Source organism: Amborella trichopoda, chromosome 6 (assembly GCF_054954075.1).
Source record: "Amborella trichopoda isolate Santa Cruz 75 chromosome 6, AtrichopodaSantaCruz75HAP2 v2.0, whole genome shotgun sequence".
Taxonomy (NCBI): domain Eukaryota; kingdom Viridiplantae; phylum Streptophyta; class Magnoliopsida; order Amborellales; family Amborellaceae; genus Amborella; species Amborella trichopoda.
In genome coordinates this window covers 2,597,662-2,622,947 of record NC_142341.1, presented here as the reverse complement: position 1 = coordinate 2,622,947, position 25,286 = coordinate 2,597,662, and the positions used below count along the sequence as shown (strand labels likewise).

Genomic DNA, 25,286 nt, shown 5'->3' with positions numbered 1-25,286 from the left:
AGATGTCAGAGTTTTATTGGTGAGCTATAATACAGTGAAATATAACCTCGTTATTTTTTCTTTTTGTGTAATCCATATCGTCCTTTTTGTTAGGCTGGGATGAATTATGATTTAACAAATCTTTTTAATTTAAGAAATATAATCCTCTCATCAATGGAAATTCCATTTAATGCAAAAGCTGGCTGATTTTCACATATCTAGGTTTAAAAAATCCTAAGCTAAACGAGACAGTTTTTTAAAGTTCTAGAATTTTAAAAACTAAATAAACACTATATTTTCCATTACCAGGTGGATCAAAGTTCTTGCAACCGGCTCCCATTGAGAAATCCATGTTCTGATTCTTGCCTATCGACCCTTTAGATGCTTAATGTACTTCATTATGAGGTGTGATGATAATTTAGGGTTGTATGTATAGAAGGATCCCTTTGGTTTGGGGCAATTTCCATAAGATGTCTTATTCAGAATGTAACCTAGGACTCATGCCATTGAATTGGAGGGGTGGCCTAGTGTTTAGGGGATGTAGGCTAGTGCTTTTTCTATAAGTGTTATCACGTTGTATAGGGTATGTAGGGCTACATTGTATAGGGTATGTAGGGCTACGGGGTTTTCTAGTGTTTGGGGCAATTGGGTTTGTATTAGTCTTATATCTATTGTTTAGGACATGGCCATGATGTATAAAGTCTTACATCTAGTGTCTAGGGCTTGGGCATGAGGTATTTAATTGTTGGGGTGTCTCTCTAGTGTTTAGGGTATGTAGGCTAGAGGCTTTCTATATTTGGAGCAATTGGACTCAATTAAGATATGTTTTATCATTTAACTAAGTGCTTGTTTAGATCTAGAGGTTTTTTTAGTGTTTGGGGCGCTTGGGTTTCTTTCTACTAGTTGGGTTCTAGGATCTAGGGCTAGGGCATGTGGTTTTTAATTGTGGGGGTTCTAGCTCTAGTGGTGGTTTTGATTAGCATATGTGGGTGATTAAGGGTTTTTTTAGGGTTTAGGGTGTGTGGCTTTTATTAGGGGTGGCTAGGGGTTTTGGGAATGGGTCCCTTTATGTAGGCCTCCTAAAGGGCAGCCTCACCTGCCCATTCTAACTGGTCTTACGGCGCTTGCCGGCTTTAATGTGTGCAAAGACAGCAATTTTATGCATTATATAAAACCCTTATTCATTTAATGCTAAGCAGCCCATTTGTCCAGAACAAAGGGGAAGCTTCACTTTCACTGTTAAACACTTAAAACCAACTCTTCTCTTTCCCTCCAATTCTCCTGCCCTTTTCTTGGGCAAACTGTCCCCTTTTAAGGGCACCCACCCTTGATTTTTTATCATTTTAAGGGCTCCCACCCTGTTTTATAATCATTTTAAGGACAGCGTCCCTTGTTTTTTTATGATTTTAAGGGCACCCACCCTTGTTTTCAATTAATTTAAGGGCACCCACCCATGTTTTTTTTTAATCAATTTAAGGGTACTCCTTCATATTGTTCCTTGTGAATTACCTTCACTCCAAAACAAAATCTACCAAATCCCGGATTTTGTGCGGTGGCAGCTGTAAGAGAGTGCAAAAACTTTCAATAGGCTTTTTTAATTGGGGTCTTAAGACCTTAATTTAGTGTTTTGGTTTATTTTAATCCATGAGCGTGGACTAAGGACTTTTGGGTCTCTTTCTCCACTTTTCTTGACAGTTTCCTATACACAAACCCTCTCTCTATACTTTAACTCTCTCTCTCTCTCTGGCATCAACTTTAAACAATCAAAGTAAGGTGCACCATTAGCTCTATTGAAAAAGGGCAATTCGGTTCCTGGAAATCCCTACGATGACTTGTAAATCTACTTTTGCTTTTAATTTCGAAATTTTCAAAATGGTACAGATCGAACAAATCAATAAATATTTAAAAATATTAAAAATGGTACAATCCAGATTATATGTTTCAAGTTGTACTATTTTTAAGACTTGAAATTCTTTTCATATCCGTACATTTCAAGTCGAAACATTAAGTCAGAGGATTTCCCAGCATTGGAACAAAGTTTTTGAGGTGGTCCTTACTTTCACAGTGTAAAGTTGACGCTTTATATTAGATATAAGCATGCAAATCATCTCTTTCCTATACTCGTCTTTCTATAAAGAACTCTTTCTCTCTCTCTTACATACAAAGGATGCTTAGCTTTGGAGTAATATGATAGATCCAAAGTCTACTAGTGATTATTAACATTTACTGCCTTCCTTTCCACGACACCTTTGGCCTGTGTTGTGGGAAATGTAACATCTACCTTGGCTAAATTAGGGTTAAACTTACCCATTTTGATCTTAAGCTTATGGGAAAAAAATTCTTTTTTACTAAAAATAGGAGTACCCGTGTCTTCAAATTTCTTGTTTTCCAATAAGTGGGGCCCTCGTAGGCCCAAGCTTTGGTAAAGGACATTGGACTTTGTTGCCTTTAGTCCTGAATTTCTGGACCAACACTTTTGTGGGGCCTAAGAAAGGTGGGGTTCTCAAGAAAATGTACAAATGTGACATTTTGATGACCTGAAACCAGTGATTATAATTTAGTGGTTGAGAACCCAAACCCAGAGAATTCAAAGACCGATGATATTTAGGAAAACTTGTGCTTTTAGCTTTTAAGTTGGAGCTAAGCAAATATGTTTGGAAAAAGCATACAAAAAGACTATTTACCATTGTACAATCATTCTTATCTTTTAAATTTCAAAATGGGTGGTTGTAAAAATGTCATTAAATAGATATATAAAATTACTAAAAAAAATATCGGATTTTGTGACTCACTCCAAGCCATTCAATTTGACATCCAATGAGTAGGGAATAGTTGTGACCTCCTTATACAAAGATAAATGACTCTTTGTAGACAATCCCATATGTGTAGTGCTTGAAAATGGGTAATTTGTTTTCACTCTATGGCAGATAGCTGAATTAGCATTCCCTACTGATACAAATGGTAAGGAATAAAGATGGCTGAAGTGGTTTCATGGTGTGAAAGCAATAACTTGATACTGCGAATACTCGAATTCGGGGTGGCGAATGGATTAACAAAAAGTAAAAAACTAGATTTAAAAAGTTGGACTCAAGGTCCGACTCCTAGGGTCCCGAGCCCCAATGGATTACATAGCCAAGCGGGAGGCTGAGTCTTAGGTTGGACTCAGACAGTTCTCTCTGAAAATAACATAAAGGAAACATCCGATGAGTAGGGAATAGTTGTGACTTCCTTATACAAAGATAAATGACTCTTTGTAGACAATCCCATATGTGTAGTGCTTGAAAATGGGTAATTTGTTTTCACTCTATGGCAAATAGCTGAATTAGCATTCCCTACTGGTAAAAATGGTAAGGAATAAAGCTGAAGTGGTTTCATGGTGTGAAAGCAATAACTTGATACTGCGAATACTCGAATTCGGGATGGCGAATGGATTAACAAAAAGTAAAAAACTAGATTTAAAAAGTTGGACTCAGGGTCCGACTCCTAGGGTCCCGTGCCCCAGTGGATTACATAGCCAAGTGGGAGGCTGAGTCTTAGGTTGGACTCAGACAGTTCTCTCTGAAAATAACATAAAGGACCTTGCGATCGGCAGACTTGCCTAATTTTTGGGTCTCTTCCTCTGGAATCTCCATCATCCTGAACTTGTCCGACATCCCCGAGTCTAATTGTCACATTTTTAATAAAAGCAGTTGGGAACAGTCTCTGTGTGGCTTTGGCAGTGGGAGATATATAGGGATAGTAACCTTCACTCCTTTGGCAATTAGAGATATTCAATGTCCTTTAAAAAACTCTCTCCATATCAGAATCTATTTATCTATTTGTATCCACCTATCTATGCATCTATCTATCTGCTATGATGGATTCATTCCGGTAGGAATGGAATCAGCTTCTTTAATGAGGTGACTGATTGATTCATGGAAAAAAAGGACATGGATATATTTGATCATTCCAACCACCAAGCCCCTTTCATAGACAGCCTGCGTCATTTTTTAATGCATAAAAGACTAGAAGCCAAACCGCCAACCCCCCTTGTTTTGGATCCCAGTTTTAGGCAAAAAAGATAGATAGACAGCTAAAACTAGTGAGGTCATGTGTGTGTAATATACAGTGTTCCTATGTATACATGCATGTGTAGTGCTGCCTAAAACCTCTAAATCTAGCCAAGGTCCACTAAAGTTAGCCATGCAAAACTAATCAGTCCCCCCAACCTTCATATGATTGCCCATATTTTTCCCTTCCTCTTCATTGAGCTGTAAAGTGTACACAGCCTTTTTATATTCATACCCTTATTTTTGGGTCCTTGCTTTTTATATTCAGACCCCTTATTTTTGGGTCCTTGTTCTTCTCTTTCTCTCTCTGTGTTTTAAAGTTTTAATCAGAAAGAGAGGGATGGTTGAAAGTGAGGTGTGTCTAGTTTGACCCATAAGAGCTGCATCTTAATCACTGGCCTACAAGACATGGCCACGTGTTGTAGGGCCTCTATAGTCACCACATCCCCCCACATTGGCTGCCTTTTCTCATAATTTCTGTTACAAAAGAAAATTAATTTAATTCCCAAAATCCCCTCCCAAGAATACCAATTATGTATTCATTTTCTTTCTTGGCAGCAGCTACCAAGAAGCACATTCCAAGCTTAAGAAAGGGGGCAGCTTTTGAGATATAAGGAGGAAAACCCAACAAGGAAATAGACAGTTAGTGGTTCTTCTCTTTCTTCTTCTCTTATCCTCTCTCTCTCTCTCTCCATGGCACCTTTCATGCTTGTATTCCACGACAAACGGGTTGAAACTCGGTTTGTGATGCCTTAGAGCTACTAAGATATCCTCTTCTCTTTTGGGATACCTAAGTTGAGAGTTTTTCCTGTGTGGGGCTTGTTCGTGCTTAATTTATGATGGAGTGGAGTTGCGATCCTAATGATCGGGTAGCTGGTTTGAAGATCATCGAGGACTTGACGCAGAGTGCAGGCCAAGTTCAGAGAAGGGTGCTAGACGAGATCTTGAGGAGGAACTCCGAGACTGAGTATCTGAAAGGATTTATACAAGGTGATTTAGGGAGAGAGACATTCAAGAAGAAGGTGCCGGTTGTGAATTACGAAGATGTCAAGCCTTACATCGAGCGTATAGCCAATGGAGAGCCTTCTCAGATCATTTCTGGACAACCCATCTCCGAATTGCTCACAAGGTGATCCATCGAGCGTAAACAGTAGGGAGATTTCAATACTGGCTTTTGTTTTTATGAATTTTTCTTTCTTGTACTCATGATTCAACCTCATTTCTTTGTTATTTTTTCAGTTCAGGAACATCCGGAGGTCATCCTAAGATGATGCCATCAACAATTGAAGATTTAGATAGGAAAACCTTCTTGTATAACCTTTTAGTACCTGTGATGAACCAGTAAGCACCTGTCATTCAACCCACCTTTCATCTCCTATCTCTCTCTTGAGTCTCACATTGAATGTCACAATGTCTAAAGAGCTCCAATCCTCAAAGCTTCTCAAACTCAACCTTTAATCTCTCTTTGGCATGGCCTCTGAATCACAACTCTTTCTCTCTCTTGCAGATATGTTGATGGCTTGGACCAAGGAAAAGGCATGTACCTCCTCTTTGTGAAGCAAGAAATAACCACTGCGTCTGGTTTAACGGCAAGACCGGTCTTAACCAGCTATTACAAGAGCAAAAACTTCAGAAACAGGGCCTTCAATGGATACAATGTATACACAAGCCCTGATGAGACCATCCTTTGCACTGATAGTAAACAGAGCATGTTTTGCCAATTGATTTGTGGGTTAGTCCAAAGAGACCAAGTTCTGAGAGTTGGAGCTGTTTTTGCTTCAGCTTTTCTTCGTGCCATTAAATTCTTAGAGGATCACTGGGAAGAGCTCTCTTCCAATATAAGAACAGGCATTATCAGTGAATGGGTCACTGATAGTTCTTGTCGAGAAGCTACAATGAAAATCCTTGAAAAACCAAAGCCCGAACTTGCTGATTTAATAGAATCAGTTTGCAGTTCTAAATCATGGGAGGGTATAATCAAGAAGTTATGGCCAAAGACCAAGTACGTCGATGTTATAGTTACAGGATCCATGGCACAATATATATCAACCTTGGATTTTTATAGTGGGAGTCTTCCTCTGGTTTCGACTATGTATGCCTCATCAGAGTGCTATTTTGGGCTCAACCTCAAGCCTTTGAGCAAACCATCTGATGTCTCGTATATTCTTATACCCAATATGGCCTATTTTGAGTTTATTCCAGTGAATAAGGGTCTTGAGGAAGAAAGAATTGACAGAGATGTTCACTGTAATGGGAATACTGATAAAATTTGTATGGAACCAGAGCCAGTGGATCTTGTAGATGTCAAGGTTGGCGACCATTATGAGCTTGTGGTCACCACTTTTACAGGTCAGAAGCTCTCTCTCTCTCTCTAAATTATTTGGCAGTGCTTGTTTATTTTTACTAATTACAGCATTTCATTGTCCTCAGGCCATTGGATTTGATCACCTAATCCTACCCACTTGTTCAATATTTTCAGATTAGTTACTGACTTGATTCATGTGGGTCACCGGATTTTGACCCATAAGCATAATTTTTACTATCCTCGTTCTAAAAAACTTCACATCAATCCCTCAGCATGACTTTTTCAGCTAAATTCTTCTAAATGAAAGGGTCTCCATCATCTTTACCTGTTACTTTTCCTGAATCTGACCCCTTAGTTCCCACTCTCTCTCTCTCTCTCTCTCTCTCTCAGGAGGTTACTCATCTCATTGGGATAACAACACGCAAGCTAATTATCACCATTGTGGTAGGATCTGGTACACTAATGCTTGTTTTCCAATCCTCCAGTTCTTCTAAGTGTCATCCTATCTACAAGGACAACAAATTATTACCATACAAACTCCCCTGTATCTGACCCACGAGCCCAAGTTTTTCTGAAATCAATCATTTCTTGCCTCCGGAATCTGACCCAAAAACCCAGCTCTCACAAGTCTCAAAAATCAGTCGCCGTGAACCATAGGAATCTGACCCACAAACTCAAAATGGCACTTGAATCAGTCATTTCTCGACCACCAGAATCTGACCTACAAAATCAATTTTCAAATCTCAACTAAATCCATCCACCCAAAAATGACACACACCCACTTTTGGAGAAAGAAGAGAAAAGCTTCTCTAACTATTGGTTTTGCTTTCCTCCATTAACCAGGCCTATACAGATACAGTGTAGGAGACATCCTCCTGGTGACTGGTTTCCACAACCAAGCTCCACAATTCAAATTTGTACACCGAAGAAACGTGGTCTTAAGCATCGACACTGACAAAACCAATGAGGAAGACCTTTTGAGAGCCATAACCAAAGCCAAGCTCTTGGTTGAGCCATTAGGCTGCCTCGTAACTGAGTACACAAGCTATGCTGATACTTCCTCTATACCGGGCCATTATGTACTCTTTTGGGAGCTTCAAACCAGGGGAAAAAATCCATTGACAGAGCTTGAGAGCTCTGTAATGGAGGATTGTTGCTCTAATGTGGAAGAAGAGCTTGACTCTGTGTATAGAAGGTGTAGGAGCAAGGATAAATCAATTGGGCCACTGGAGATCAGGGTAGTGAAACAGGGTACCTTTGATGCTCTTATGGACTTCTGTGTTTCTCAGGGATCATCAGTGAACCAGTATAAGACACCAAGGTGTATTAAGTCTGAGGAAGCTCTGCAGATTCTGAAGTCAAGAGTTTTATGGAGCTTTTTCAGCAAGAAAATGCCGAGTTGGGTGCCTTATAGACTGATCCAGCATTAATGGGGGCTGATTTTCGCGGCACTTTTTCAGGTTTACCGGCTGTTTTTGGCTGGAAATTGATCGGAACCGGTTTGTGGATTTACTTTTCCAGTAAGCGAACCGGTGGGGCTGGTCTTGTGTAGCTGGACATTGACTTGTAAAAGCCGTTCTCTTTATTTTTTTCCCTTTTTTTTCTTAGATTTTTCTTAGTTTCTTCTTTCTATTGTCAGCATTTTCTTTTTATTCAGTTTTAAAACTTTATTGTATGCTAGATTTTTAAAGGCAATTCAGGGATTCCATACCCCTTTTTTTATTGAAGTATCCCTAAAACTTGGGGTGGATTAAGTCCACACATAAAGAAAGAAAGAAAAATTATAAAATGGAGGTGGAGAAATCCTTGTACGGTCATGATAGAATCTTTTTTGTACAATGATTCATCTGCACCGTCCTTGAGTTGCATGCTAACTATAGTGGATGGTCATATAGGTGGGAGGGGCTAGCAAAGGGCCGGGCTTAGGCGGAGCTAGACTTGACCAGGCCCAGTTCCCCATGGGCCCGGCCCATCTCAAACCATGTTGGAGGGGGTCTGGCTTGGTTCGGATTGGGCTGAATGGGTCCTAGCTTGGGTTGGGGCTAATATTCTTAATACCAAAAAAAAGAAAAAGGAAAGGCACATGACTGGGGCCTTGTTGTAGGCTTGGGTTAGGCTTGGCTCGACTGAACTCTCGGGCCATGGAGACCTCCCTGGCTTGCCCCTTGAGCTAGATTTTATGCCCTAGGCCCTCCTTTTTAAGAGTGGAGCTCTTACTATAGGCTCCTATCAATATACAACTAGGCAATTTGCTCACCAATGTTTTATTTGGTTTGGTCTAAAGTAAAAATTGAGTTAGTAGAAAACCCATCAAAACTACTACCTATTCTAAAGCCAATAATGGTGATTAACCATTAGATAGACAGGACCGACATTTGTGAAACACAGCAATATACCTCCCCGGTCCATCATATGAACTATGTAATATGGATGCACACATTGAAGATTTTTTGTGCATGTCAAACTAATTAAAGAAGCGACACTCATGCTTAACAATTTAGAATTTTAACACTTTCGAAGATTTCTCGTTGAAATCTCACTATTGAAAGAAAATGTTATTTAAGACTTGCCTTTCATTTCAAATAGTATACAAACATGTCTTGTCCAAAGAACTAATTTTAATTTATATATATATATATATATATATATATATATATATAGCTTACAACATCATAATATAGAACGAATTGCCTACCAGTACATGTACTTTATGGAATATCATGCGTGTACTATGTTTTCCAACCTAAAATGTCAATGGAAGGAAACTTTGAACCTTCTAGAATAATATAAATTTAATTGTCAAGGTACTTATTCCCGAACAATAGTGTACTAACTTTTTAGAAAATAAGTAGCTGCTTCCATAAATTGATAGGTGTAGTAGATATGTGATGGTCGCGATCTCACACTCACATGGAATGCAAAACATCACTCAATATTCTACAATTAATTAATTTTTACATATTATCGAAATTACCCAAATTACTAAAACATTGTGTATAGTTTTTTTAAGGGTTTGTATTTAATAAGACTATTTATTATGATACAAGAAAGTCACAATTACTTGATGTGATATCTAATAGATTGGGTGTGTCATAAAAGTCGAAAAAATCTCTTTTGAACTTTGACTTTGGTTAAATGTAACCATTCACTTTAACATCTAATAATCATAATTAATTGTGATCATCTTAGACCTAATAATCATAATTAATTGTGATCATCTTATACTAAAGGTAAACACTCTCGTTCTTTTGTGTAAAAATATTTGAAATAATAACACCATTTAACTTAGCTAGGGTTTGACTATTCTAGCAAATGTAGATGTATACTCTCTCTCTCTCAACATAAACTTTCATACGAAGATTTCCACTCTTAACATAAACTTTCATAAGAAGATTTCCACGTTTTAAGGTATGCCATAGCATGTGGAAAGTCATTTCATGCAATAGTTTGATAGTCAAATATTGAAACCCATTATTAAAAAAACTATGTTATGGATATGACCCAAAAGTTTGTGCTCACAGGCTTTTCATCCCAAATATCAAAACCAAAGGAGAATTTTTTTTTCTTGAATTTAATACTTTGAAACAGTCTAAAATGAGTCCGTCTTCAACAAATGAACCAATGGTAGACATAGACCTTGGCCATTAAGCGCTCAAAATTAATTTAATTGTATTTTTTTAAAAACTTTTAAGGTTTGGCCTTTAACTAATTTTGTGTCTATTTTTGTTAGAATGAATGAAATTACTACATTCAATTTTTTTTAAAAAAAGAAGAAGAAAGAATTATCTTATTCATTTTCAAAATTGTTCATTAGATGAGTACATGTCCATTTGTAAAATTTGGCATTAAATAAATCTTCTGAGGCCTAGATCTAACCTTCTTATAAAATTGACAACCTAGAAAATTTAAAACTTAGGTTGATTATCTAAAAAATAATAATTTTTAGGTTGCATTTCAATTTTTTTGTTTTTGATGTTAATCTTAGGGATAAGGAGAGTGTGTGCATAAAATATAAGGTCATGTAACTACCCCTGACATTTCTGAAGCAACGGTTTTTTAGATCAGTGTTGAAAAGAAATCACTCTTTATATTATATGAAAAAAAAATATGAAAAGCTAATAATAATGAGAGCATACCAAATTGCCGTTAATTTCTAGAGAGAGAAAGTGGCATTATGTGTTTATAATCAAAGACTAAAAGTTTTTCAACACTTGGGCTCTACATTCTATTGGTCTGAAACTAAAATTTTATGGGTAATTGGAACTTCTTGTTGTGTGTTAACGTTTTTCGGGTTATAATACATGGGGAGTTTAGAGAGAGAAACATTTAAAAAGGGATGCTTCCATCTTTGACCAAGCCATTTGAACATCACCAATACACCATCTTGTTTCTTTCTCTAACTACCCGCTTTCTCTCACTATCACCCCTAGTAACGAGTTTGACAAAAAGTGAATTGTTAATGAAGTCACAAACCATGTCTGTTCAAATCAATGCACAAGGAAGAAATTTTAATGCACAAAACAAAAGGGGGAGAGAGAGAGAGAGTTCATATTCAAAACTAGAGAGACAGTGGGTTCACATTCACATTCACATTCAAAAACTCGAGAGAGAGGATTCACATTCACATTCAAAAGCTAGAGAGAGAGAGGTCACATTAAAAAACTAGAGAGAGAGAGAGGGCATTTTCAACTTTTATTAGCATTCACATTCACAAGAATCATAACTAGAGAAAATGCAGGTATCTTGAACTAACCCATGTAATCATTTTTGTACACATCGTTGCACCACTGTGCATTGGCATGTCTGTCTTTCTCTCTCTAAAAAGAATAATCGGGTACACCCAGAACAATAATATCAGTCTATTTTGTCCAACGAATACTTCATGCGTGTTGATGTAACCGGTCTCTCTCTCTCTCATCTTTATCTCTCCCATTTACCCTCTCCTTGTCCTTGCTTTCTTACTCTTTTAAGGTATTTTTAGAAGGGCACATGTATAGAGAGAGAAACCAATCACCCAAATAAGGTCTACATGGCTGGCTAATGTTTAGAAAGACTACTTGAGCCGAGTACCTTCTAGCCAAGTTAAAAAATGTCAAAATAAATAAATAAATAAATAAATATTTAAGGTAAAATTGAACAAAACATATCTAAATAAGGTTAAAAAGCCGTAAAACATATATTTTGAAAAACTCAATTTGTTATGGGAGGTGTTGTAGAAGGGAGATGTTTCTATATTTCTCCTACTTCATAGGATATACATACCTGTCCAATTTAGATTTAGTGAGCCATGACCGTTTGATCTTATATCTGATGCTTCAGATTATTTTAATTCTTATTTTTTTTAACAAATTATATGGATATAAAATTGGGTTAATTACGTACACCTCTTATATAAGTAGGGAAAATACTGTTTGTTCTTATATATTACAATCAAGGTTGGTCAACATGCCCTTTTTTTTTTTTGATAAAATTACCCCTCTGTTTAAGGATGTTATCCTCGGATTTGCTTGTTGTATTTTTTTCAAGAACTTAAGTTGCAATCTAAGGATGGCTTTCTCAGACCCCTTTTTTTTTTTTTTTTCAAAACTTAAGTTGCTTGAGGATAGTATTTTCGGACCGTTTTTTTTTTTTTTTTCAAAACTTAAGTTACCCGAGGATGGCATTCTCGGACCGCTTTTGTTTTTTCAAAAACTTAAGTTGCGGTCCGAGGATGGTTTTAACCTTTATAATTTGAGAGGTTCTAAAGTTTAGATTATCCTATATATATATATATATATATATATATATATATATGGGTGTAGTTGGCATACGGACACCTCCATAGTTGTAGAAGTACGGTGCCCTTCAAATTTTATCGTGGTATATAATTTTGATGTAAAATGTTATTAAGATTATCTCAAAATCTATTTTTATATCTAATTATAAAATTTTAAATTTTAAAAATGGTTAAAATCAAGTAGATGTACAAACATATGAAAATCTTGAAAATGGATGGCGTAGATAATATGTTATAAAATACATTATTTTTAAGACTTAAAATCTTTTTATTTTTCATAGTCATACATCTCGATATCGAGATGATCAATCAAAAGGTTTTTCAACATTAAAACTACCTTTTCCGATGGATTTTTGAGGAACATCCGTAGTTCTACATTGTAAGCTAGCATCTTTATATAAACTTTTTTCTATATATATATATATATATATATATATATATATATATATATTTTAAGATTATAAGGATGAGCCAATTTGTGGATGCTCTTCGTAGTAAGATCGAATTACAAAAAAAAAAATAAAAAATAAAAAAAAGAAAAAAAAAAGGAAAAGAAAAGAAGGAAAAAAAAAAGAAAAAGGAAGTCTCGACAATTGTACGAAGAAAAAACGCCTCCACGCGTGGTTACGTTTGGAGCCATGCAAAGGATTTTAGACAGGTGGATTTCATTATCCAAAGGAAAAGGATGAGGCCATTTACAAAGCCTCCAAGATATTGCTTTGCTTGTTATGTCATATCAGCACCATATCATTTGTAATTGTATCAATCATTTCCATGCCTGTGTCTCGTGGCCGTCAGATAGGTAACATCAATTTAGAGAGAGAGAGATGGGTAGACGTTTTTTGAGCTCAGGTTAGAGAGAGAGAGATTGAGAGATGTCAATTATCGTCATCAAGAAGAAAAGAAAAGAGAGCGCTGTCAATTATTTGCATTGTTTTGAGTTAAGTAACAACATTTTCTAGAGAGAGAGAGAGAGATGGGAAGGGTTTTTGCCTCGAACTTTAGTTTTAGTGAGAGAGAGATGTCAATTATGAGCTTCGCTTTGAGCTGGGTAACATCAAATTGGAGAGAGAGAGAGACGGTTAGACGTGTTTTCGGCCACTAACTTAGGTTTGAGAGAGAGAGGGAAGGAGGGGGAGAGAGAGTTATGAGATTTGCTTTGTTTCTTAAATCGGTGAACTTCCCCCTTACACACTCTTTCTCTATAGAGATGCTTGTAATTGTATTTCGAGCTCTAGGAAGGAAAACATTTGGGTTTTAAAAAAGAAAAAAGTTTATATAAGGTCACAATCTTAAAATGTGGAATTAAGGTGCACCTAAAAATCCAAAAAATATTATTTTGATGTTTGAAAATCCTCAAATTGATTTATCTTGACATCGAGATATATGTATATGAAAAAAGAAAAAAAAGATTTCAAGTTCCAAAAATTGTGTATTTTGCAATGTATTATTTGGACAATCCATTTTCAAGATTTTTATATGTTTGTAGATCTACCGGATTTGAATTATTTTTTTAATTTTAAAATTTATAATCAGAGCTGAAAATAGGTTTTTAGGCCATCTTGAGAATTTTTAACACCAAAATTACATCTTATGATAAAAGTTGGATGTACAACTTGCTTTGATTATTTAAGGTTGCAACCTTATGCAAACCGCACCCTTTAGAAAGAGATATTAATGATGGGCTTTCCCTTGTTCCTAAGTTGGTGGACTCCCTCCCTATTATCTCTCTCTAGAGATAACATGATATATATTCCCTTGTTCCTAAGTTGGTGGACTCCCTCCCTATTATCTCTCTCTAGAGATAACATGATATATATATATATATATATATATATATATATATATATATATATATATATATATATATTTCTCCACAATTGAGCATGGCACACACAAAATACAAGCGAACACTACCTCACTCTAGAACTCAAAGTGAAAGAGTATAGTGGGCTTCTTTCTTTTCTCTCTCTAAAAATTCTAGCCGTTTCATACAAACGAAAACATGACCTTTTTATGGGTCACTCTCCTCTTTTCCAATTCAGATATAGTCTCTCTCTTTCTAGTTGGTCACCATTGCATCCCTCACAAATTTTCTCTCTTTCCTCTCTCTCTCTCTTAAACATAGACACACCCTCTCTCTCTCTCTCTTAAACATAGACACTCCCACTCACATTCCCTCTTTCTCTTAAACATAGACACGCTCAGTTGTATAGGGAACATATTTTCAAAATTGCTAGTCTTGTCATGCATAAAAAAGGAAGACATCACATTCACTGTCTCTCTTTCAACCAAAACCAGGCAACCAACCATGTGCACTTGCACCTTTCTAGTTTCCAACTATACCATCAATCTTAAACCGAGTTGATTGATGAAAGAGTACGATGACAAATCTTATTTAATTCCAAATCTTATTGAATTTTAAGTAATAAAAGAGATATACAGAGTTGTATGAAGTATCGAAGGATCACTTATGAGCTATGGCAGAAACTGTTTGAGCAACGACTATGGCCTCAATCGAGTATATCAAAAAATCAGCTTAATTTAATGCCAGGGAGGTCAACAATTGAGACTATTTTCTTACTTAGGCAATTGAAAATTTAATGCCAGGGAGGTCAACAATTGAGACTATTTTCTTACTTAGGCAATTGATTGAGAGGTTTACCAGGAAGAGAAAAGACCTCCACTTAATCTTTATTGATTGAGAGGTTTACCAGGAAGAGAAAAGACCTCCACTTAGTCTTTATTGATTGAGAGGTTTACCAGGAAGAGAAAAGACCTCCACTTAGTCTTTATTGATTGAGAGAAAACCTACGATAGCGTACATAGAGAGTTAATTTAGTGGCCGTAGGAAAAGAAATGAGTATCTAGATGATATGTTGACATGGTGAGATATATATGCAAGGGAGTGCTAACTAGTGTGAGGACAACTAGTGGAGAGACAAGTGAATTTTCAGTGACAGTAATGCTGCAACAAGACTAGCGTTGAGCTTATATCTCTTTGTTTTGCTTATAGATTAGAACTTGGAATGATGCTTTAGAATTAAAAGTTTTTGAAATTAGTCAGATTAAGACAAAATATATTAAATATAAGTTTAGTAATAATAAAAGTACAACAATAAATTAGTTAAGATAGATGGCCAAGAAATATCGAAAGGCGATTCTTTTTCATATTTTGAGCCGATAATCCGTAAATATGGAGAGATTAAAAAAGATGTCGCGCATATAATTAGAGTTGAGTGGGTGAATCAGAGATGTGCTTTCAGAGTCTTATATGATTGTTGCCTATCAATGAAACTGAAGTGGAAAGCTGTATAGGACTAGGGTAAGACCAACCATGCTTTACTAGAAAGAATGTTGGGTGATTAAGAAACAACATACTTACACAATGAACGTAGTTGAGATAAGGATGATGTGTTGGATGAGTGGCAAGATGGGAAATGATAGAATTTAGAATAAATATTTTCTGAGGGAACTTAGAGGGGACTCCAATAAGAGATAAGAGGGGAAGGCTTATGTAGGAATCATTTTAGAAATATAACCCCTTCAATATAAAAAAGCAAATATTTATATAAGTGCGAGGCTCTAAACAATCAAATTAGGACGCACCTCAAAAATTTCATTGGAGGAGATTGTTTTGATGCCCTCAAATTGATCATCTCCACCTCAAGCATCATGGACATGAGAAAAAAAAATGGATATCAAATTTTAGAAATAGATCTTGTAATGTGTTTTTGGACAGTCAATTTTTAAGATTTTCAAGTTTTCATAGATTTGCTTGATCTACACTTATTTGAAGCTTTAAATTTTATAATTAGTGATGAAAATATATTTTAAAGCTATCACAAAGATTTCCATTATTGAAACCACATTTCGCAGCACTAGTTTAAGGTGCACTTTACTCTGATTGTTTAGAGCCTAAGTTCTATGCAAACTGCACCCCATAAAAAAAACTTCCTACTTGAACATTTATAGAATAATTTCTCAAAGATTAAAAAACTCAAATTCAATTTGTAGAGGGAGAGAATGTCCCATTTGTAGAGGGTGAGATCAAAGTATTAAAAAACTCAAATTCAATTTTTTTTGTTTTTTTTTTTGAAAATAATCAATTAGTGATGTTGGTGTTTCCAAATTTTAAGGTTGAAAAAACCCTCGTAAGTAGAAGATAGTTTGATCGAGGGAGTAGATGTTGGTATACGCGCTCTTTTATAGACGTATTTCTATGCCTCTTACAAATCATTGATTGATGGCATTTCTTCTTTCCATCTCTACTTCCCTCCCTCTCTCTAATAATAATAAAAATTAAAATGGATGAGAACCAAACGATTCTGATAATAAAAAATAGTAGAATGGATGAGAACTAAATGATTCTATCACGCAATTTATAACTGTCTCGTTTCGTTTGGTGTTCCGCACAGTTTATCATAATCAGACTGATTCCCAATTTTTACAAATAAGTCTATTTATAATCAGACTGATAACCCGTTCTAATTAAGAACCGAGTCATTCCTACCGAAACGCGATCCAGTTCGAGATGATTCTTATCGATCACACCGATTCGACGCGTCTGTATGCTGATTAAATTCGACGATTTTAAAAAAACTAAAAAATATCGATAAATCTGCGGGAAGGTCTGATCCAATGGAAACTCAACCGAGAGCATAAACAGATAGGCAAGAGTCCAATGGAAATGAGACAGAGGATAGGAAGGCACCAAAAAGCAGCAATTCGATTCCATCGCTTCAGTAGTGTAATGTCACATCTTTAGCAGCTACCATGCACGTCACATCTCCTCTCACTATCATGTCGGCCAAACGTGTGCTCAATCGCTCTCTCTCATCTTTCACACACACGAGATATACACGCTTCCGCGTCTAGGCCACAATGGGGCCACGAACCGAGTTCATGAGCCACGACAACAATGGAAAACTTTTAGAGAGAGAGAGAGAAAGAGAGAATAAAGTCCAAAAGCCATTGACAACTTAGAGAGAGGGGGATTCACTCTGTTGTCAGAATCAAGCCTAAAAGCCATGACAAGACTGCAAACGTTGAGAGAGAGAGAGAGAGAGGGGGAGGTTGACACTGTTCTCATGTCACTCTATCCGCACGAGGCCCTGACAGTGTTCCTGTCCCCCCCCCATTATTGAAATCATGTGCCCTTGCTAACAACCATACGCACGTGTGTGACCAGCTGTTGGCCGCATCCACTCGTTCGATCAGTCTCACTCACTCGTCTTTGTGAATCACAATCCTCTTTCTCTCTCTTTCAAGACCCACTATCCTCTGCAAGATTCTCTTTGTGTAGTGTGTGTCTGTGTGTGCATGGTGAGGAGTGAACCGAGTCTCTCTCTCTCTCTAGGCATGTGCATGGGGGAGATGGCAGTCTCTCTCTCTCTCTCTCTCATCTTCTATGAATGTGCCCCATCCACTCGCTGCCTAAGCATTTACTCTCTCTTCCGATACTATATTTTGTCTTTCTGCTTTCACGCCTCTCTCTTTCATGTTAGACTCGTACTGTATGACTTGGAGATGCCCCATCCACTCCTTAATGGACCACACTCTCTCTCTCTTCTTCTGCTCTCGCTCTCTCGCTTTCCTTTAGAATGTTGTGTCTTCCTGCAAGCATTTCTTGTCGTCATGGCCACCATCGCACTCCCCCCACGATCACTCCATCGGCTAAAAAAGTAAAGACAACCCTATTTCAATGTAGTGTCGGCAAACTCCGCCGGCCGGACTTGGAACAGGTTCGTTAAAATGGAACTCAGGCATTGGTCGATTTGGTTTTGGTGGTCGGTTGGGTATTTTAATAAAATATTTTAAAAAATATAAAATTCAAATTTGTTTGTAATGTAATTTTTAATTTTTTTTTCTTTTTTTAATCGGATCGGGGGGGTTGAATCGGCTCGTACCGTTGATTTTTTCAAACATAGTTTTCTCTGAAAGTAAACAATAGATCTGTGCTTTAAAAGCCTGCTTTGTTTCCTCAAACTCATTCGTATTATAAACCGGACATGGACACACCCTAAATTAACTTAACCTAAGTCTTCATAAGCGTGTGCCCGTGTGCTTGGGACAGCACACGTGTGAAGGTTGATCGTTTTCCGCATAGTGTCTTGTCTCTAGAATGGACAGCTTAATTCACTGTTTAATGACAAAAACTGCTTTCGCTTGGTTTATGTTGGTCCACGAAATGAGTTTACTATGTTTGATGTCATTTGAAAAGTCTTTTAGTGAAGAAGAGGATAGGCATTTGAAAAGCGTTTCGATGAAAGAAAAGGATGGGCAATCAAAATTTTGAAACAATGAAATAAAAACTTTCAAGGTCAAAGGATGATTGATTTGCCCTAAATTCAAGCCAAAGGCAGCTGGAAATCTTTACAATAAGCTAAAAATCTATTTTCACCCATCGTAGTTGCGATGATCGATTATAGGGCTTCTTAAAACTTACTTTTGCAATATAAATATTGAAAACTTATATATATATTTTTATAAAATATTTATTACAAAAATGTATTGTAAAATTTGGAATAATGATGCAATTCGAATTTATGCTAGGGATATCAACTATTGAAGGTATTTTTCTACTTAGGCAATTGGTTAAGATGTTAAGGGAGAAGAGAATGGACCTTCATATGGTATTTATTGATTTAGACAAAGCATTTAACAGAGTACCTAGAAAGATAATTTGGTGGGTGCTGGAACAAAAGGAGTCTTATAAGGGTATATTGACATGGTTAAGGATATGTACGATAGAGCGCTAACTAATGTGAGGACGAGTAGGGAGATACGTGAGTTTTCAGTGGTAGTGGGCCCATATTTGAGGTTAGCGTTGAACCAATATCTCTTTACTTTGATTATAGACGAGTTAACAAGGCATCTGTAGGATGAAGTCATGTAGTGTTTATTATTTATAAATGACATAGTTTTGATTGATTAGATTAGAGACGATATAAACGCAAAGTTAGAATTTTGAAAAGATCATTTAGAATTTAAAGGTTTTAAAATTAGTTGGACTAAGACATAATATATAGAATGTAAGTTTAGTAATTATAAGAGTATAAACCGAGGAATTTGTTAAGATTGATGATCAAGAAGTACCTAAAAGATATTATTTTTGATATTTTGGGTCGATAATCCATGAAAAATGAGAGATTGAGGAAGATGCTGCTCATAAACTTAGAACACGGTGAACGAAGTGGTGATGTACTTCTGGAGCCTTATGTGTAGCATACGAATGAATCTGAAGGGGAAGTTCTATAGGACAACTGCAAGATTTACCATACTTCATAGAACAAAATGTTGAGCGATCAAGAAGTGACATATTCATAAAATGACTGTAGCTGAAAAAAGGATGTGGATTTTCAGATGTCATTTTTCCTTAAAGATAAGAATTGTAACTATATATATATATATATATATATATATATATATATATATATATATATATATATATATATATATATTTATATGGTAAACCAGAGTAATATCTATAAATGAGATACTGGTTTACCCTCCGTGGATGTAAGCACCATTGCCGAACTACATATATGTCTTGTTGATTTTTTTTCTCTCTCAGCATTAATTCTTTTATTGTAAATTCTACATTGTATCAGAGCAGACCGATCTATCAGTAGCAATCCATTGCTCATCAGGGGTTGCTTCGTCTCTCTTAATCGTGGTCCATGACTTATGGGTTTGTCCATAGTCATGGAATGAGTTGAAGCCGAGGGTTCAGTGGCCATCGTTATCTACAACATAAAGGTCACGATGCTTGTTCCTTTCGTTTTTGCTTTAGCAGTAAGTTTTGTGAATTGGCTCCGTGAGGTTTGCAAATTGGTTCCGTGTGTTTTTGCTTGGGCAGTAAGCTTTGCCTTGGCCCTTGGAATGCAAGGTATGCAAGTTGGTGCAAAAGGTTTTGCACTTTTGAGGTTACGATTTCTCTTGTAATAACATTGTAAAATAATAGGGAAGGAAATTATTGTTAAAGGTTATACCATGAACCAGCAACCATGGTTCGTTCTTGAACTTGGTGTAAGCATCTAATTTATATACAAAGAAGCAATAATCGCCTTTGGGATATTAGGCAGTTTCCATAAAGAAAACACAATATTTCTCATTGGGATTTTCAGTCGATTTTGATTAAGGCGTCTTCTATTCTTTAATCACCCTTACATTGATCAGGTCAGTCTTGTCATTCCTGTCATTTTTTATAATGGCAGAGTCAAAAAAATAACTCCAGCATGAAACTTACTACTGTTCCTTTGAATGAAGTTAATGATCTTGTTTGGTCAAGAGTTGTTTCTCGTTCTCTCTTTGAAGATTTTAAACTTGGACACATGTGTAGGAAGAAAATCATGAATCTTGATTTCAAAGCATTGAAAGAAAGTGTTGAGAAATTTTATTTGGATGCTAATAAAGAGAAATATGAAACAAAAATGCCTCAAAATAGTGGTAATAAGTCAATAGACATATCTACTGCTCAGACTGCAACCACTCAAACTCATCATTGCAACTTTGATTATTATCAGTAATCAAGTAACAACAATAGTTCTTCTGCCACACATGATTCTTCTTCTTTATTCTCGGACACATGTAACCCCTATACTCTTATATCTTTTTGTGACACTTTTTTCTTGGATAATAGATTCAGGGGAGGATAATAGACTCAGGGGCCATAAATCATATGACTAGTAACGTGCAGTGTCTATCTAACGTAAAAAATGATAAAAATATGAACCCTGTGTCTATTGTTAATAGTTCATTGATTCATGTCCATGGTGTTGGTAAGACCAATTTCTTATCCAAATCACAAAACTCTGAAGTCCCTTTTATGCCATCATTTTCCTCTAATTTAATGTCTATTAGTAAAATTACATGGTGCATTACTTGCAATGTTATTTTCTCTCCCAACTCCGAGACTTTCCAAGATCGTGCCACGGGGAGGAAGATTGGTGAGATAGTATTATGAGTTATAATTATCCAGTCAAGAGAATAAGGCTTTGGTTGCCAGTCAAGATAATTCAAATATTAATAAATTGTGGCATTGGAGATTTGGACACCCTTCGGATAAAGTTTTAAAAATCTTAATACCCTCTATATCTTTAAACTCTCATTCTTGTGAAGTTTGCAAATTCTCAAAACAAACAAGACTTCATTTTCAGTCTTCTGTGCATGTTTCAAATGAACTATTTTATTTGATACATTTTGATGTCTGGGGATTAGCCCTAGTTGATTCTTAAGCTGACTTTAAATATTTTTTTACTTTTATTTATGATTGCTCTCGTGCTACTTGGGTATATTTATTGAAATAAAAAATAGAAGTTTTTTCTGTATTCAAAGAGTTTTCCAAATTGATTTCGACTTAATATAATGGCAAGATTAGAATTTTGTGAACGGATAATGGCACAGAGTATGTGAACAAAGCTTTTTCTGAGCTTTTATTGAATCTTGGTATTATATATCAAACATCGTGTGTTGGAACACTTAAGCAGAATGGAGTTGCTGAAAGGAAAAATAGACACCTTTTGGAAGCTACAATGTCTTTAATGTTTCAGATGCATGTTTCAAAAATTTATTGGTTTGAAGCTGCTGTAACTACTTGCTATTTGATTTACAGACTCTTAAGGATAAATCTCCCATTAAAATTTTGAAAAAATAGAAAAATTGATTTGTCCTATTTGTGAGTTTTTGATACGTGTCTTATGTTCATGTGGCTGGGCATAACCGGGATAAACTTGATAAACGTTCCAGTAGATGTATCATTCTTAGATACTCATCTACTCAAAAAAGATACAAATGTTATGTTCCCACAACTAGAAAAATGCATATTTCTAAATATGTTCAATTTGTTGAAACATATTCCTATTTCCATGACACATTGGAGAGTGGTTTAGAAAGTAGGACTCTGGGGGAGTGTTCAAGAGGTTGTTTGCCCTTGTCTAATATTAATACCAGTGATGTGTCTAACACATCTGGAACAAGTTATGACAATCAAACCGAAGTTGAAGAAAGTCAAGATGATCAAGCCGAAGTTGAAGATACTTCTGAAACTCACAAAGCTGGCTTAAAAGAGAAAGACTCCATCATGGCCCCACCTCGATCCCCTCTCGCGCAGGTCTTCTCGTATCTCTCAACCTTCCTCTAGACTTCAAGATTTTTATACTTACCATACAGTTTCTTATCATGTTCAAAAGCACATTTCCTATGAAAATATTTCTCCTGGCTACTTTGATTTTTTTAATTCTATTTCTAAAAATTCTGGGCCAACCAATTTTCAAATTGCAATTTCTCAACTTGTGTGAAGTAAGGCCATGAAAGAGAAACTTAAGCACTTGACAAGAATCATACTTGAGACATTGTCAAGTTACCGAAAACAATTGCATGTAGATGGATTTTTAAAATCAAATATAATAATGATGAGTTTATTGAGAGGCATGTGACCAGGTTGGTAGCCAAAGGATTTACCCAAACTGATGGAGTCGACTATAAGGAGACTTTTGCACCAGTTGCCAAAATGAATGTGATTCATGTTCTTTTGTATATCGCAGTTAATTGTGGATGGTCTCTGCATCAGATGGATGTTCAAAGTACTTTCATACATGGTAACCTTCAAGAAGATGTCTATACGAGTCTTCATCCGGGCCATTCTAAAGAAAAGGAGGAATGTCTTGTAAGCAAATTAAAGAAGGCTTTGTATGGACTAAACAATCACCTCGCGCATGATATGCCAAACTCTGCTCAGCATTAACAAGTATCGGGCTCAGCATTAACAAGTATCGGGTTTCTTAAAAGTTCAGTTGACTCTTCGATGTTCACAAAAGTGAAAAATTTAGGTACAACAGTTGTACTCATTTGTGTTGACGATATTATCATTACAGGTAATGTTAAAAAAAGCGTCATGAAGCTTAAAAATTATCTTCATAGGAAATTTGACATCAATGATCTTGGTCAACTAAAATATTTTCTCAGCATTAAAGTAACCCATTAAAAAAAAGACTCCTCATTCCTCAAAAGAAATATGTATTACATCTGTTGAAAGAAACTGGGAAACTAGGAGTCAAACCCGTTGACACTTATGTTTATATTAATTGCAAGCTTAATTCAACAAATGAAAAGCCTTTTGAAGATGTGTGCTACTTTCATAGACTTGAGGGAAGATTGATTTATTTGACTGTGACACGACCAGATATAATGTATGCGGTTAGTCTTGTGAGCCAATTTAAGCTGCTCCTATATTAAATCATATGGAAGTTGTTGATAGGATTATTAAATATCTTAAGTCGTCACCCAACATAGGTGTTTGGTTGAAACTAAATTGTCATATTAATATTATTGGTTACTTTGATGTTGATTGGGTAGGTAGTCCAATTGACAGGAGGTCCACTACCGACTATTGTACATTGAACGAAGGAAACTTAGTTACTTGGAAAAGTAAGAAACAAAATGTATTTGCTTGATCCAGTGTAGAGGCCGAATATAGAGTTATGGTTTCAATTGCAAGTGAATTGATGTGGCTAAAATAGCTACTTCGAGATATGGGATTCCCAACGGTCAATCCAATGGCGATGTTCTATGATAATCAAGAAGTTATGCATATAGTCTCTAATCCAATTTTCATGAAAGACCCAAGCACGTAGAAGTTGATTGTCACTTTGTGAGAGAAAATGTTTAGTAAAAAATTATTAGTATTCCTTATGTTCGAAGTGAGGACCAACTTGCAGACATGTTTACCAAAGCTATTGCAAAAGCAAAGTTCCATCTAATATTGTCCAAGTTGGGCTCCATTGATATTTACGCACCAACTTGAGGGGGAGTGTTGAAGATTATAGCAATACGTTATTAAGTTTATAAGATATCGAGTTTCCTATATGGAGTTTCCTATTTTTCTATTTTGTGGAATTACAATTGTAATGAGATTAGTTTCCTTAAAGATAAGAATTCTAATTCTATATATATCTTTGGTAAACCAGAGTAATCCCTATGAATGAAATATTGATTTAACGTGCATGGATGTAGGCACCATTGCCGAACCACGTATATGCCTTGTTGATTTTTTCTCTCTCACCATTAATTTTTTTATTACAAATTCTATAGTTAATAACAACATCAAATTAGAATACAATTCTCTAATAGGCACAAAGTGCACCATAGCCTGTTATTTATGTTATTGATCTTTGATGGTCATTAGTACAATTCTCTAATAGGCACAAAGTGCACCATAGCCTGTTATTTATGTTATTGATCTTTGATGGTCATTAGTTAGATTCAATGAGTCAACGGGCCAGTGAGTTCGTTACTCACGAAACACTTTTCCAAAAGCCATCGGGATGGCGAATAATCTTGAAGCCTATTCTCTTGATGAAATCCATCATTTTAGAGCATATACTCTCTAAAAAATGATACATGCGATTTTACTCAGGTAAACTCATGTATGGAGGCACACTTAATGCCATAGGACATATGCTATTACATAGGCAAGTAGGCATTAGAAATCTTTTTTTCCTTCAAATCGGATGAAAAATGAACTTTTGGGCATACGTATTACAAAATATGGGACGGCCACAGACATAGCATATCTGTGGCCGTCGAAAAATCTTCACTACCCCAAAAAATGGACAGCGATGGTGCTATGGACGAGATCATTGTAGCATGTCGCCCATAAAATGGACAGCGATGCTGCTATGGACGACATCAGTGTAGATGCGTCGAAAAATCTTCACTACCCCAAAAAATGGACAGCAATGGTGCTATGGACGAGATCATTGTAGCATGTCGCCCATAAAATGGACAGCGATGGTGCTATGGACGACATCAATGTAGATGCTTTATATATATATATATATATATATATATATATATATATATATATATATATATATATATGGGTACAGTTAGCATACGAATGCATCCATTGCTGTAGAGGTAAGGTGCACCGAAAAATTTTATCATGGCATATAATTTTGATATAGAATGTTCTTAAGATTATCTCAAAATCTATTTTTATATTTAATTATAAAATTTTAAATTTCAAAAATGGATAAAATCAAGTAGATCTATAAACATATGAAAATTTTGAAAATGGACGGCATAGATAATATGTTGTAAAATGCACTATTTCTGAGACTTAAAATCTTTTTATTTTTCATGGTTATACATCTCGATGTCGAGATGATCAATC

The 25,286-nt window shown here is 35.9% G+C and overlaps 1 protein-coding gene and 1 long non-coding RNA gene across 3 annotated transcripts; both read left to right on the top strand.

Annotated features, from left to right (window-relative positions):
- The first annotated feature begins 4,665 nt into the window (after positions 1-4,665).
- On the top strand, positions 4,666-8,055 carry LOC18434513 (indole-3-acetic acid-amido synthetase GH3.17). Of its 2 annotated transcripts, XM_020667245.2 has the most exons (5): positions 4,666-5,157; positions 5,268-5,369; positions 5,536-6,377; positions 6,724-6,777; positions 7,177-8,055. In XM_020667245.2, exons 1-5 carry the CDS (start codon positions 4,865-4,867, stop codon positions 7,761-7,763), a joined length of 1,878 nt encoding a protein of 625 aa, XP_020522904.1. In that variant the 5' UTR covers positions 4,666-4,864; the 3' UTR covers positions 7,764-8,055. The 2 variants fall into 2 exon arrangements, with proteins under 2 accessions (XP_020522904.1, XP_020522906.1); XM_020667247.2 differs by lacking the exon at positions 6,724-6,777.
- A 9,341-nt stretch (positions 8,056-17,396) lies between these two features.
- On the top strand, positions 17,397-23,029 carry LOC110007300 (uncharacterized). The gene is made up of 3 exons (XR_016058068.1): positions 17,397-17,853; positions 19,723-22,223; positions 22,657-23,029. It is a non-coding gene; the product is annotated as an uncharacterized LOC110007300 (long non-coding RNA).
- Positions 23,030-25,286: the final 2,257 nt, after the last annotated feature.